Raw genomic sequence first — 13,967 nt, 5'->3', positions numbered from 1 at the left:
CAATTCCTTCTGTAGAAAATGACTTAAAAAAGTATTTTTTAAGTATCTGATATTAACCTGTGGCAGCACTGCAAGACCTGAGTGTAAGATGTGCTTAACAGTTTTGCTGACAAAATTCAAGGAGATTTATAGTCTTCTATGAAAACAAAAAGAGCAAGTGATTTAGTTGTTGACAAGTGGGTTAAAGTGACTAACTTTCGAAGTTTGAGAAAAGTTTGGATCCATGGCATTTTCTGCAAGGGTAATCAGAGTTCATTAACTGACAATGTAGACCATTTTAAGTTCAAAGCGAGAAAGGATCTAAACAGTCTAAAAGCTTTTGATCGAGTGACAAAACTTTAAAAGCAAAATGTTTTATAACTGAAAAGATGATGCAGTGTTGGTGTAGTGGTTAGTGCTGCTGCCTAACAGCTAGAAGGTACAGTACCTAGTTCAAATCTCCTTCCAGCTGTGGCCATTCTCTATGGACTTATATATTCTCCCTGTGCTTCTGTGGGTTATCCCCAGGTACTGTGCTTCCTTTACACCATCTAAACCCAAGAGCCCAAATCATCTTGTGTATTACAATTGCCTCTGGGCAACCTGCAAAGTTAAAAATTAGGTAAAACCTTGTTGTTTGAAGTGCTTTGTTCCTGCTGGGGATACAAATGCATGAGTTAACTAAGAAAACTAGGAGCCAGATGGCCTGGTTTTACAAATACTGGGAACAACTAACCTGGCTCTATACAAGCGTAACAAAACCTGCATTTCAACACTTCTAATGTGTAAAATCAACAAGTTGTGGTTCTGCAGGGAGGTGGGTGTCAGCCAAACTTAGTGACTGGGGTTCTAGTGATGACAAGTCAGCAGGCTTCTAGTCTCTGTTGCGTCAGAAACTGGATATCAAATATAAAACCTGGATATTCTTTCAGCAGGAACAAAAACTGTCAAAAACTAAAAGCTGGTGCAGAATTTTCAGTTAGATTTTTTGTATTTTCTAATAACTAACTGACAAGCTTAACCAAATCAGATGCCTTTTTAACCAAATCAGATGCATTTTGATTTTTAAAATCTTGAATACATAAAATTTTGATTATTTTGGTTAATTTGATAAGGTGGTTTTAATAAAATACATATTAAAAAGTAATGGTTTGGTATGGGAATCAAGACAAAAAATAGGGCATTTGCACCCGTACAGATTCACAACTCCTTAAAGTAAACTACACAGCGGAAGTGTGTAGTATAAAATATAAATTCATTCAGCACTGTATAGAAAAAAAACTCCATATTAAATGACTCAGATCAGAATGGAGGGAAGACATGACTGGGACATTCATTGTATAGATCACTTTTTGGCAGGCAGACTGTGAGCCAGAAATAATGGCTTCCAATGGCAGTAGACTGTGAAGCACTATTTGGCACACAACACACACACAGTGTGACACAGCGACCCATTACAAGTCTATTTTCATTTTGCTCGTGATGGTTCAATACACCGACCCAGCGTGTGCCCTCTGCCGCCCTCGCAGCACACGCACACATGTGTGTTCAGTAACTAGATACAGGTAATCAATCTTCTTCCACTTCACACGCCCAACAATCTGTTTCCCATTACTGTGTGAGTGTGTCTGTGTGTCTGAGTGTGTGTGAAACTACAGAGTACACAGTCCACAGAACTCGTCCTTCGCCGTGAATAAAACATACAGAAAAAAGAAGGGCAAGAGACGGAAAAGAAGGGATGTAGAAGGAATTATAAGGAGGTGAAAACAGCGATAAAGACATAGATTGACATTTCAAGATGGGGGGAAATATGATGTGGCAGAACAAAATAGAATAGAGGGAAGTGACAAATGACGGGGTGGGTTATAAAGAAAAAAGACATTTTGATCGAGATTTCTCTACCTTCTTTATCTTTTACTGCATCTTGTGTCTACTGTATGTTACGCTTTGTTTTCTTCTTCTAAAATAGAAGACATATTCTTAGACACGTTGAAGCACTTTTAAGCCCTTTACAAACAAAACGCTTAAGCAAATGAAAATCGCAAAAAATTAAAATAAAAAATTCTTTACAAAGAAAGGCAACTTACTTACACTAAGAATGAAAAGCATTGTTCTGAGTGTAATCTTTCTCTCCATGTATGTTTCGTGGTAGAAAATTGTTTCTCACTCAAAGACTTTCTTTGTGTTCCACACTACAACATTGTACACAACACTGTAAAAGGAGTAAAGCAGTTTAACCCTCACTTTCCTGTAGAGCATCATGGAATTTCCTTGTACAGTCTTTTCCAAACAGCTCTTTAGTGCATGCTGCGATTAGTTCAGGGACAACGACGCAGTGATTGGACAAAATTGCGCTGTGCTAAATTCAAGAGTATTGGTTGAGCAATTGCTATGACTGCACCATCCTTCCTGGATAGTTGTTATTAAGGCAAAAGAATGGGACAAAGTGAAATTACAGAGCTACAGATCACAATTAGAGAAAAGATTGATATCTCACCAAAACACATTACTTGTGCTTGTTCTTTAACCGTGACATCAAAGTTTGGGTACCAAACCTCAACTACATACAGTGCTGTCACATCTTGAAACAAAGTAACTTTTTAGAAAAACTTTTTTAAATTGAAGTGGCACTTGAAATCACTAGTTATCATCATCAACCAGCTGCACCTGCATGTACAGTGCAGTGCAAAGGTTTTAGACATTTCAAGTTAAGTTGAATTTATTAGCAATGTTATGGATAATTGGTTTAATACAAAGTGCAGAAAGACCCAAAAACTATTATTTGTGTGTAATCACTCTTTAAAACAGGACCAATTCCTGAGAATGTGCCACAGTTCTACTGGTTATGTAGGTTGCCTACATGGGCCCCAACATCTATTTCAAGACTCCTTAATTCTTCTTGTCTCTGAAGACAATTCTCTGTGGCCCCTGTGTTTAGAGTCCTTGCTGCAGGAGGAATTTGCGACCAATCAGAGATCTTTTTGTGTAACTTCTGTCTGACAAAGATCAACGGCTCTCGCCTTATCCCTTCAGGGGTCGCCACAGCGGAACATGTTCTGCAAGTTGATTTGGCATGAGTTTTTACGCCGGTGGCCCCTCCTGCTGCAACCCTCCCATTTTATCCAGGTGGCCCTTGTTGGCTGGGTGGGGCCATACCTGGTGGGGTGTGATACAATCCCGCGGCCTTCTGCATCCCAACCCAATGCTTTATCGCTGATCCAACAGGCCCTTTTTTTGATGATAGTTTTATTTGCTCTTTCTTATGCGGTCTTCCTCCACACACCTGCTACTTTACATTTTTTAATTTATCCTTCTCTCTTCTTTACCCCCTTGTATTTTTCCAGTCTCTTTCCTACATCCTTCTAATAGTCTCTAATCTTGCCTACTATTCCATCTCCACTCATACCCCTCCTAATGTCTCATGTTTTTTTCTGGACCAGTCAGTTTTTTTTTAACCTTTTTCTTTCCCCAATTTTATTTCATTGATTTTTCTTCTTGTTTTTTGCATTTTCCTAATCCAACTCTTTGGATTTAAAATGTATCCTTACTTTCTTCTTACCCTTTAATGGAACCATCTTTCTTCTCTTTCTATACCTAACTCTCTTTCCCTCCCTCTCTTCATCATCCACTCTTTTGTCCATTCCTCTTTATTCTTTCGAATTCCCAACTTTGTTTCCTTCTTTATCCTCTTCATCCCCATCCTTTTGAACCCTCATCCCTCTTGTCTCTCCTTCCTTCTCCTCTTCTACAAGCATGTGGCAGCAGACAATAGCTCCATTGTAAAGCACTGTGCTCTCCTCTGTCTCCTCCCTCTATCCACTCCTCCTCTTTTTTCCCCAGATTTATTTATTTTCACATCCTTGGTCGAGAGAGCTGTAACAACGGCTGGGTACAGAGAGTTAGAGCTAATTTGGAACAGAACACACCAGAGAGACACACTGTCTGAGAAAGAAAGAGATGGAGAGACTGAAAAAATCTAAAGTGGAATAAAAAAGGGAATGAAGGAGGGACAAAAGAAAGAAAGAAAAGAAGCACTTCTAATTTGTCAGTCCACACATACACACACACACACACTTCTGATTGAGTATGAGCTCTGAGAGCCAACATGTGATACAACAACATAATCCCAGTATCAGTATCAGCTCTGCTAGACCACTGGGGTTTCCATAATCTCCCTTGTAATTAGTGGTTAGAGGAGTTAGTGGTTAGCTTCTTCAGGGAGTGCAAGTGGATTTTCTACGCCAGTGATTCTTTAATTATGGACCCCCCACCTGAAGGGTCATTGAAGGGTTCAGAGTGTGTGGATGTGGACACCCAGCAACTTTTTTTTACTACATATGAGGGTCACCTGAAGAAAAACCTTTCTGCATCTAATACTTTTTATGGTCTATAACTACTTAAAATAGGTTTTGATATTTTTTACTTGATCAAATTAAGATCTCAAAACTGACTGACAAGACTAGAAGGCAAAAAAGCCTTCATTAGCCTTCAGAACAAATGTAAAACTTGCCAAAAGATGCAACTTTCTACAAAAAGAATGAACATCATGCTTTCAAATCAAGCTAATAAAATGAATAAATGTTAGCACATTATATTCTTCACCTACTTTCCATATTCTTTAAACCTTTAAAGCTCCCAGTAATCAAAAACAGCAATCCTTTTGTCCAAGACTAAAAAATAATTCTCTGCTGACATCTAGAGGACCACAAATATATACATTAACACCATCTGTTTAAAGTTCCATTATAGTTGGCATTTCCTTTAAGGTTCAACAGTGCCGGTTGAAAACAAACATTTAAGAACAGATGAGTTTTCACTTAACAGAATCAAAAAAGTCAAGGAATTTATCAGATCTTGTTTTTTAAAATCATTGATTTGATAATTTTTGGAATCAGAAATGATGATAATAGAACATTCAAAATATCCAAAGTTTAAATAAAATCTAAAAATATGTATCTTAAATTTTCAATTGCTAAATTCAAGTGCAGTATGAGGCATGATTGTAGTTTGGTACTTTGACCAAATAAATGAAAGAATAGTCCCAAAAAACAAAAACCTTCTCTCAGTACTGAGGTGTCAGGCACAGCAACTTAGCGTCAGCATCGTGGTAATGTGAGGGTAATAAATTTTGTAGCGTTATTATTACTTATTTTTATTTGATAATGACGCATACTTAAAGAACTGTGCATAGTGTGGTGGAGTTAAAAGAGTGAAGCAAAGCTGCTGCTGAGCAGGCAGACAGAGGCTTGGGTGGAAAAGTCCTTTCATTTAAAGCTTCGTACTACTGCCAGCTCGAAGTTGCATATTATAGCTTTGTAGTTCACTGTTCACATGCATGCCCAACCACAGGAGGTGATAGATTAAATACATAGATCAACCTCAATGTGTTAAACCACTAACATATTCATTCAGTTTACTACTACCTACAACAGAAAAAAGCACCAAAGCCAGACCTGGAGAATGTTTGGTGACTCAAAAAAATCAGTTATCAAAACACTGCGATTAATCACTTATTGATTATTCACTGCAATTCTTAAAATCAGTGTTTTGATTTAGTAAACTTACTTTTAACTGCTTAAGGTGAGTGGGACACAACTCTGCACACAGAAAGTGATGATTCAAAAACCTAGGTTGACGTTTAAACATGTATCTCTCTGGCAAATAGAAAAACCAGGTCAGAGGGTCCTAGCTACAGTTTTCCTGTATAGTAAAATTAAATTACTGATGGAATTCTGACATTTTCTTGCCTCATTTGTCATATATACAAATATACAGACACAGACAAACACACATTTCTTTGCCCTTGGAAAACAGAAAAGGGATGAGGTAAGTGCTGAAAAACTGGGTCTCCGCATGTGTGTGTGTGCAGATGTAAGAGTGAGTGTATGTGCGCATATTCATTGACAAGCCATGGCGTCTCCTGGAGCGCCTACATGCTTGTTTACTGGCAGTAGAACCACAAAGACAGACACACACACAGGCTGCTTCTGATTAAGAAACGGAGAGAAAGACATTAACACCATACAGTAACACAAACAAGCCACTAACATTGTACAGTTCTTATCACACAATCACAAATACACAATCAGAAGGGCACTGATGTTTGTACACACAAGTAGCAGAGACATGTGGTCTAACACTAAAAGTTTAAGGTGCTGACTTTAAGACCACAAATAACAATATTACCCGTATTTGTACTGATTTCTATCTGCTGCAACAGTGCTGTGACAGTGGTTCACCAGTACAACTTTATTAATTCACTCTCTGCTGTGTTTTGTATTTGGAGAAAATGTGTGTTTTAGCATTGTTATTGTAAACAAGTTAGCATCCTTCTGAAATGTTTACATTTGTGTACCTGTTTGATTGCAGTCTCTCCTATCTTGTCTGAATGTTTCCGGATGCTCTCCAGGAAGTCTCTCAGCTGTGTCATGGCCGTGTCCCGGATCTGTGTCCTCAGTTTGGGGATGTTTTCAGCCATAATGGAGCAGAAGCGGTATTTACCCGCCCTGGGAAGACAAGTCTGTTCCAATTGCTCCAAAGTCCGCAGAGCTGGGTAATACCTACAATAACATACAAAAATAGACAGCACTCACATCTCTTACAGACTTAAATTATAGTTTGAGATTAAGTTTGTGCAAATGCCAAGTGAACCTGTGAGGTTTTTTTGTTATAGGAAGAGACATTTGAAATACTAACAGACACATTGCAGTAAAACACTGTCCTGTCTGTCTGAGACAATACTACAAATGAGCAGAAACACAAAGATACACATATCTACAAGCATAAACATACATGGAGAGAAATAAATACACTCAGATAGACCTCAGGGAGCTTTGGCAACACAAAATACCCCAAATGCTTCACTTCACTGCATCTCTCACACACACTTTCTAGCTCAGCAGCAGTCAGTATTGGCTGACCTCTCCCTGCTCTTTGCGAGCTCGGCAACTGCAGGACGGAGAAAAGTTGAAAAACAAACAAACGACAAATTTACGACCAACCAGACTCCTGTCTACAGGTCAGGGCGAGGGCAGGCAGGGAAACGACAGTGAGAGAAACAATATGAAATTCTGTCCAATGAGCTCTAGCTCCATCTTGTGGCAGCAAAACAACAACAGTCAAAGTGCACCATTTACTAAGCCAATCGATCAATAAGCCAAATGCATATTCAGGGAAACGCAGTATGAAAACATTTCTAAAGACATATGTCTAAATATCATATACAAATTCTTAGTTCACTTCATATAAAGGAGTGGGGTTCCAGGACCTGCACTCTGGCTTCTTCCCTAAACATTAAGTGCCCCAAGAGCAATATTTAAATAAAGGTTAGCACTTTAAGGACATGACTTCAAAAAATAGGGGCCTTTAAAAGAATGTTACTAATAAAATACCTTTTAGCCTTCATCTGCTCCTGAAGTCGGCTGTACATCTCCAGGACTAGTAAAAGTGAGACAAGGCAAAAGAGCAACAATGTGTCTTAGAACAGAAATGCCAGCATGACAAAGGAAAATACGTGATAACAGTTGTTTTAAGCAGAGCTGCATGTCCAAAAGAGAATAAATGTATTTTAAAAATAAACATCATTAATTTCACCTAAAATTAGCCTAAAATTGTAAATAAAATACATAATAGTTCAGCAATTCTTATCACTACAAAAGTTACTTAAATTAAAAGATAAGAAAAACATCACAGTGTATTATGAAGGCTGCATCTTCCTCATTTGAATCCACACTACTTAGCACTGTTACCTGGTAAACAGTGCGTCAGTTTGTCTATGGTGGTAGCGATGTTTCTCTGTTGCACTCGACATTGTTTCAGCTCCTCCATAGAGCTGATGAGCTGGAAAGAGGAGATGAAGACAGCAGGTTAGAAATTCTCCAGAAACTTCAACCCTGATTTGAAAGTTTTGAGTATTATGAACTTGTTAGTTCACCTCTTTGCCATCATCCTGGAGACATTTGTTGGTCTCAGTCACCTGGCTCTGAGAGAAAAACATAGACAGTATAACTATATTAAATATCCTTGAAAATGTGATTTTATCTTCAGCGATTTTGTATTTGTTCTTACATATTTAGAACAAAACATCCATCTTCATGTATGTGTTTTTGATTCCTTGATTCTGTTACAACCCACCCCCCCATCCCCTTTCTCTCATTACCTTCAGTTTCTGTGCCTCCCCTCGTACTTTAAGCAGCTCCGTGATGGAGTCGACAAACCCCTGGAAATGATGGTTACACATCTTCTCAATTTCTCTGTCATGGTTGCGGATTCGCACATCCAGCTTCTCCATGAACAGGCCATGTTCTTGACCATCATATACAGACCTAGAGAAAAAAAAAAGAGAAGACAACATATAATGAGAGCAAGACTTCAACCATCTTTTTTTAATCTAAAGACTAAATCATTCTTACCAATTGTTGCCATAAACATTCAAAACAGAACAATTTTTACATTTTTCTTTTTTAGTTTTCTAATTTAGTTTTTGGTATAAACAACACTCAACTATTTTGATTTTCAATTTTGAAAATTGTTTTATGTTTCTAGATCTTAATATGTGAATATTTCCTCTACAAAATGGAATATCTTCGCATTTTGGACTTAAGTTATTTAAATATGTAACATTGTGCTCTTGGACAATCAACAAGGTTGCTTTAATAACTTAATAAGAAACAAATCCACCGTTAAAGTTAGTTGCAGTTTCTAGCTGCATTATTTACATAAATAACTGGTGTAATTACATATGACTTAAAGACCTATTACATTACTTGAAAGATTAAAATCCCCTCACACTCATGTATGTATAATCTCTCTGGACAACTAAAACATTTCTGACAAGCAAGGTAATAATTTACAAATTAGTTTCCTTAATACATAACTAGCCTGATACAGACAAAAGAGACAGAGAGGAGGGTGGTGGTGGCGGCGGGGAATAATAATATTGAAACCCTGAACAGCAGATCAACTCATGCTTTAGGCCATTTGCCTAATATAGAGCTTTTTTCAAGCTCTATATTAGGAAAAAAAAACAAGAAGGGAAGAAATGGTTAAAGAGAGAGAGGGGTGGAGTGGAGCATCAACCTGTATTAGCTGTATTTGTCCACTGTAAGTGAGCAACACTGAATGAAAAAGTACAGTCTGTCTATTAAAGGTGCATATACGCCATCTGTCCATTAGAGGGGGATGTTCCACTAATATTCACACTGATGCACATCTCAAGCCACTTGAACTGCTAGGCTACTTTTCATTTCAATGCCCCTTGTTTATGAAGAGCATAAAAATAGAAAACAGTATGTCCTTAATAAACTTAAAGAACTATTGATTTTCTAAGCCTTAATACTTTTTTGGAGATTAAACAATCAGCCAGTGGCTCAATTAGTCAATCAACCGAGAATTAATCAACTTTTTCTATCAATCAATTAACCTCTTGTAATTTATTCCATTTAAAATGCCCAAACTTCTCTTATTCCAGCTACGAAATTGTAAATTGCTCTTTGCATAGTTAGTTGTAGTGGATATCTGAGTAAAAATAGCTCTTTGTCACAATAGCAGCATTTAGGTAAAGAGAGCTTTTATTGTGAATCAGCAAAATGGCACATTCGGCAGGTCTTAATGACATGATGTAAAATCTGTATCACAATATGGTTTGAGTGTCAGTGTATGAAAGTTCCTCTCACATGTCTGTAGAATTGGCTGTTCATGAAAAAACACACAAAAAAGCAGAAGATAATTATTCAAATTTATTTACTTTTTGTTGTTGAAAAATGTGTTTAAGCATTCTCTGCAATAGTTATTACAATTCTTCCTGTGTTCATTCCCCACCCAAACACAGCGCCTGGACATGCATGCACGCACACACATGCACACACATTCACACACACCTGCGTATGGCTTGAATCCAATACCCTTCCTCCTGTTGACCAGGAAATGTCCAACATGTACAATAGAGAGCAGTACCACCGCCACAGAGAGCTTTCTTTAGCCACAAACAAGCACATGTGCCAGAGAGCACCAGCACAGTTTGTGCTTAAACAAAGACACACCATGCATATAGGATTAAAATGATATAACCAAGTATAAAGAACACTGTGAATAGAGTTCAGAAAGGTCCAGTCTGTGGGCTCACTACTGTAAAGTGTAAAAATTAAGGAATGAACAACAGGTTGACAGAATAAATCCATGAATGAGAATGTACAGTAAGACCTAATGAGAAAAGATGGCATAAGTTTAAATCTGGTCCTGAAAGTTGGCCCATTTTCAGTTATATTCAATTTATTATTACTGTAAGTATAGCTATAGAATCAGAGAGAATAAAAACCTGAAAACTTTTACATAATAATTGCAATTAATAATATTGCAACTGATAATAATTATAACTTGAATAATAAACCACATTAGTTATTATCACTTGTGTGATAATTTATCTTTTACAATGATATTATAAGGAGAATCAAAGACTTTTGGTAAACAATAGGTTAGTAAATGCAAAGAATCTCTGAAGAATCAACACAATAGCTGGTTTCCGGACACACAGAACAGTGTGTAGACCTAAGATTACCATGTGTGTTAGCATTAACTGGCTTCAATTTATAACAGAGCACATGTATCTCATTCCCACAGTGCCTGGTACCGTTTTCCACCGAGAGAAGAGAAGCATCCATAGTTTCTGTGCTTCTTGGTACATGTTTGTCTCTAATTACAGAATGTGACTAATGTCACACAAAAATGTAAAGGAGTTGTTTGTCAACCGAAAGGAACTAAACAGACTGGAACCAAACAGACTGGAATTTAAAATAATTCAAAAAGTGGGGCAAGGACTCCACAAAGGATCACAAGATAAATCTTAAAAGCATAAAAAAAAATACTCCTGGAGCACAATTTTAGCTAATAATACGCGATACTATTCTTTCACCTGTCCAGGATTTGTAAAAAAATAAATAAATAAATAAACCATAAAATCCCAAATTGCACACACGTTGGGCACGTTTTGCTTGATAGAAGAAGTTAGAGAATTCAGTTAAGATCAGGTCATCGTTTGTCGTATTTTTCATCTCATGATGCTCCAAATGTTTTCAGGGGATGACCGGTCTGACTACAGGTGCCCCAGTTTAGCACCTGAACTCTTTTACAAAATCTGCAAATATGCAATGTTACATTATTCTTAAGTTGTTGTACTATTGAATTTGCTAGTTATATGCATGAATAAACAATTATTTGAAGTCCTGGGAAGATGACAGACATGTTGTCTCTTCGGTGACATTTTATTCAGTTGGAGCAAAAACTATTTGAAAAGTTTAATAATCCTTCTGTCAGCAGGATATACTCCAAATTATTTGAATAATCAGTTTTAAATGCCTTAACATTTTGCCCACACAGCCCTTCTAAGCATCATTCACACATGAACCGGAATCCTGAAATTCTTGGAGTAATATGAGTGAGAACGCAAATCTCCAAGTGAGACGATCATAAGATTATCCTGAGTTAAGTTTACCTGCAAGCACCTAGTACAGAGTTTAGATTATGTGCACGAGCCTTGCAAATTGGAATTTATTTAAATTTCACCCAACCTTACTGGAAATCATTTTTGTACATGAAAGACAAGGTTCTTGACCTTTTCAGACCTCTACAAATTGTTATGATAAGAGTAAGACTGGATTACATTATCTCCTGGGGTTTTTAATAATTTCTTGAATAAGCTAAATACTGCATGGTTCCCCTTCTTTAAACTTATACTACATATATTTCCTTAGGCCTCTAAAATTATTTTAAAAGGTCAAATACTTGATTATGTACTTCTCAAAAGGACCACATAAAATTACCATTTGGCCAAATCTGGCAAATGCGAAAGACTTATATGGACTGAAATAAACACATTCCATGGCAGATCTACTTATTTGCACATTATTTTGGAGACCAAAATAGTAAGAAAAATACAGAACCTATAAAGTGAATACAATTTAGAAGAGGGAGGTGTTGAATGGCAAAATCACAGGAGACAATTAAAAGACTGGTTGGAAAACGTTTGAAAGCCAGGAGCAGACACAAAAAGTTCAAGAAAGTTGGTCTCAATTATGACACCAATGCCTCCTGCCTGTGTGTGCATTTTCCATCTCTGGATTTTTGAGGACAAGTTGCTCAATCCTCAACAGCTGGCTAAAGAGGATCTTAACCTACTGTATTTAAGATGAGCTCACCAACCTGTGTATACTGTGTGTGTGTGTATGTGTGTGTATATGTCTTTCCAAGTACAGTTTGATGACTCAGCTGGGTGTGTATGTGGTTATCAAGTGTGTAACAAGTTACTCCCTGCCTTCTCTCACTAGTTTGTTCACCCCTACAGAAACACACAGCCCTACAGAATTTCTCACACCATGTCATGTGTCAGATACCCAAGCATAGCTGTGCAACAAGGCTGAGATCAAAAGCATACTTCTTTTAAGAGCATTGGCAAATTTTAGTATTTATTACATTATGTATGGAGTACATAAAGTCCCGTTGAAAAACTGTAAAGTAGTTTGTTTTTTTCATTTGTTGTACTATGGACACAAAATTCAGTCAGTAACAAATGTCAAGAAGGTAAAGCTATGTTTACTAGCTGTTCAGGCACAGCGGTGCTTTATGCTAAATTGTAATGCCAATAGAGAGCCAAAAGAGCCTTAAAACAAAACTAACATGATAAAACTAACATCTGGTTCAGTCTACACATTTTGAGCATGATGACAGCAAGGCCTACAGATGTATGGTGATTTGTCGGAAAAAAAGAAATCAGACACAACAGTTGATGATTTTATCTTGCATGTATAGTGTATCATAGTGGACGACAACAGATGCCTTGTCTGGGTTGGACCAAAAGATGACACCTCCGTCCATGGCTATTGGCTGACAGACTTCCCGATGCCAAGCCAGCATTGTGCTAATCTCCACATCATGGTGGTGCAAGATGCAAAATCAGGGGAACACCAAAGTCACTACAATACATCACATACAAGATATATCTGTTCAATTTATTTTCAGTGTTGAAATATTACACAGGATGCTTTAAACTGTGACCTTCTGCCACCACAGGAAACGTAAGGAAAAGCCGGTACAAAATTTTGTGGTGGTAATTCATTCTGTAGCAGTCATAATGATCTTTTGCAAAATGGTGCACTGACCAACACTGCTTTCCTTAAAGTCTTGTCACCGACACAGTACACAGAGTACTGACGTCTACTACCAAGCGCCATAAACCTAGATTTTCACAACGTATACGTTGCCTTGGCCAGCTTTTTTCTTAGCAATGAGAAATGTTACCATTTTTAATAACACAGCTACTTAACTAGAACACACACATTTAACTGAAGTCTGTTTAAATGTGATAAGGAGCGACTTAATAGTTGCGAGAAACTGGTGACAAAGTCTTAGATCTGTTGCTATGGCTACCTTAAGTTCACTGTGTGGACTGATTTATCCCTGGGGGTTGAACTGTCCAGCATGATGTCTGAGCTGCTGCTACAAGATTTTTATGTTCACTTGTCCGAAGCATTAGAAGCAAGCATTCTACATGGCCATATAGAAAGAAACAGCATAATGAGCACATACATAAAGCTTCCTGAAACTCACCAGCTGCATGTTGTTAAACACAGGGTGGAGCTCAACACTCACACACAGACACACAAAGCTTTTTAAGAGTTCTTGCTCTGGCTTTTCTTTGCTTGTACCAGCATCTGAATGACTGATTAGATTAGCAGACACATTTTACATACATACATACATACATACATACATACATACATACATACATACAACACACCTCTCTATAATAGAGAGGAAACACTTACACGGTAACTTAACAGCAACATAACCCAAAGAAAAAAAAATTCTAAAAATCAATGACACATGATTCAAATTCACTGCAATAGGGATTCTTTTGGGCTTTAGAACTGTTGTTCAGATTGAACAAGCAAATAAAATATTTGGGCCCTAGCTACTTGTCCCTAGTAAGATTATAA

General features: G+C 37.4%; 1 protein-coding gene across 4 annotated transcripts in view; it reads right to left on the bottom strand.

Moving 5' to 3' along the window:
* The window catches only part of exoc6b (exocyst complex component 6B), an 84,602-nt gene that overhangs the window by 67,180 nt on the left and 3,455 nt on the right, over positions 1-13,967 (bottom strand). For all 4 annotated transcript variants that reach the window (XM_067524271.1, XM_067524272.1, XM_067524273.1 and 1 more), the window contains exons 2-6: positions 8,138-8,303; positions 7,913-7,960; positions 7,728-7,818; positions 7,371-7,416; positions 6,335-6,539 (exon numbers count right to left, since the gene is read on the bottom strand). In XM_067524271.1, coding sequence (XP_067380372.1) covers positions 6,335-6,539; positions 7,371-7,416; positions 7,728-7,818; positions 7,913-7,960; positions 8,138-8,303 — 556 coding nt within the window. The remainder of the gene's footprint in view (positions 1-6,334; positions 6,540-7,370; positions 7,417-7,727; positions 7,819-7,912; positions 7,961-8,137; positions 8,304-13,967) is intronic.

This window comes from Channa argus, chromosome 12 (assembly GCF_033026475.1).
Source record: "Channa argus isolate prfri chromosome 12, Channa argus male v1.0, whole genome shotgun sequence".
Taxonomy (NCBI): Eukaryota; Metazoa; Chordata; class Actinopteri; order Anabantiformes; family Channidae; genus Channa; species Channa argus.
The sequence above is the reverse complement of the archived record's forward strand: the minus strand, read 5'-3'. Positions and strand labels throughout refer to the sequence as shown.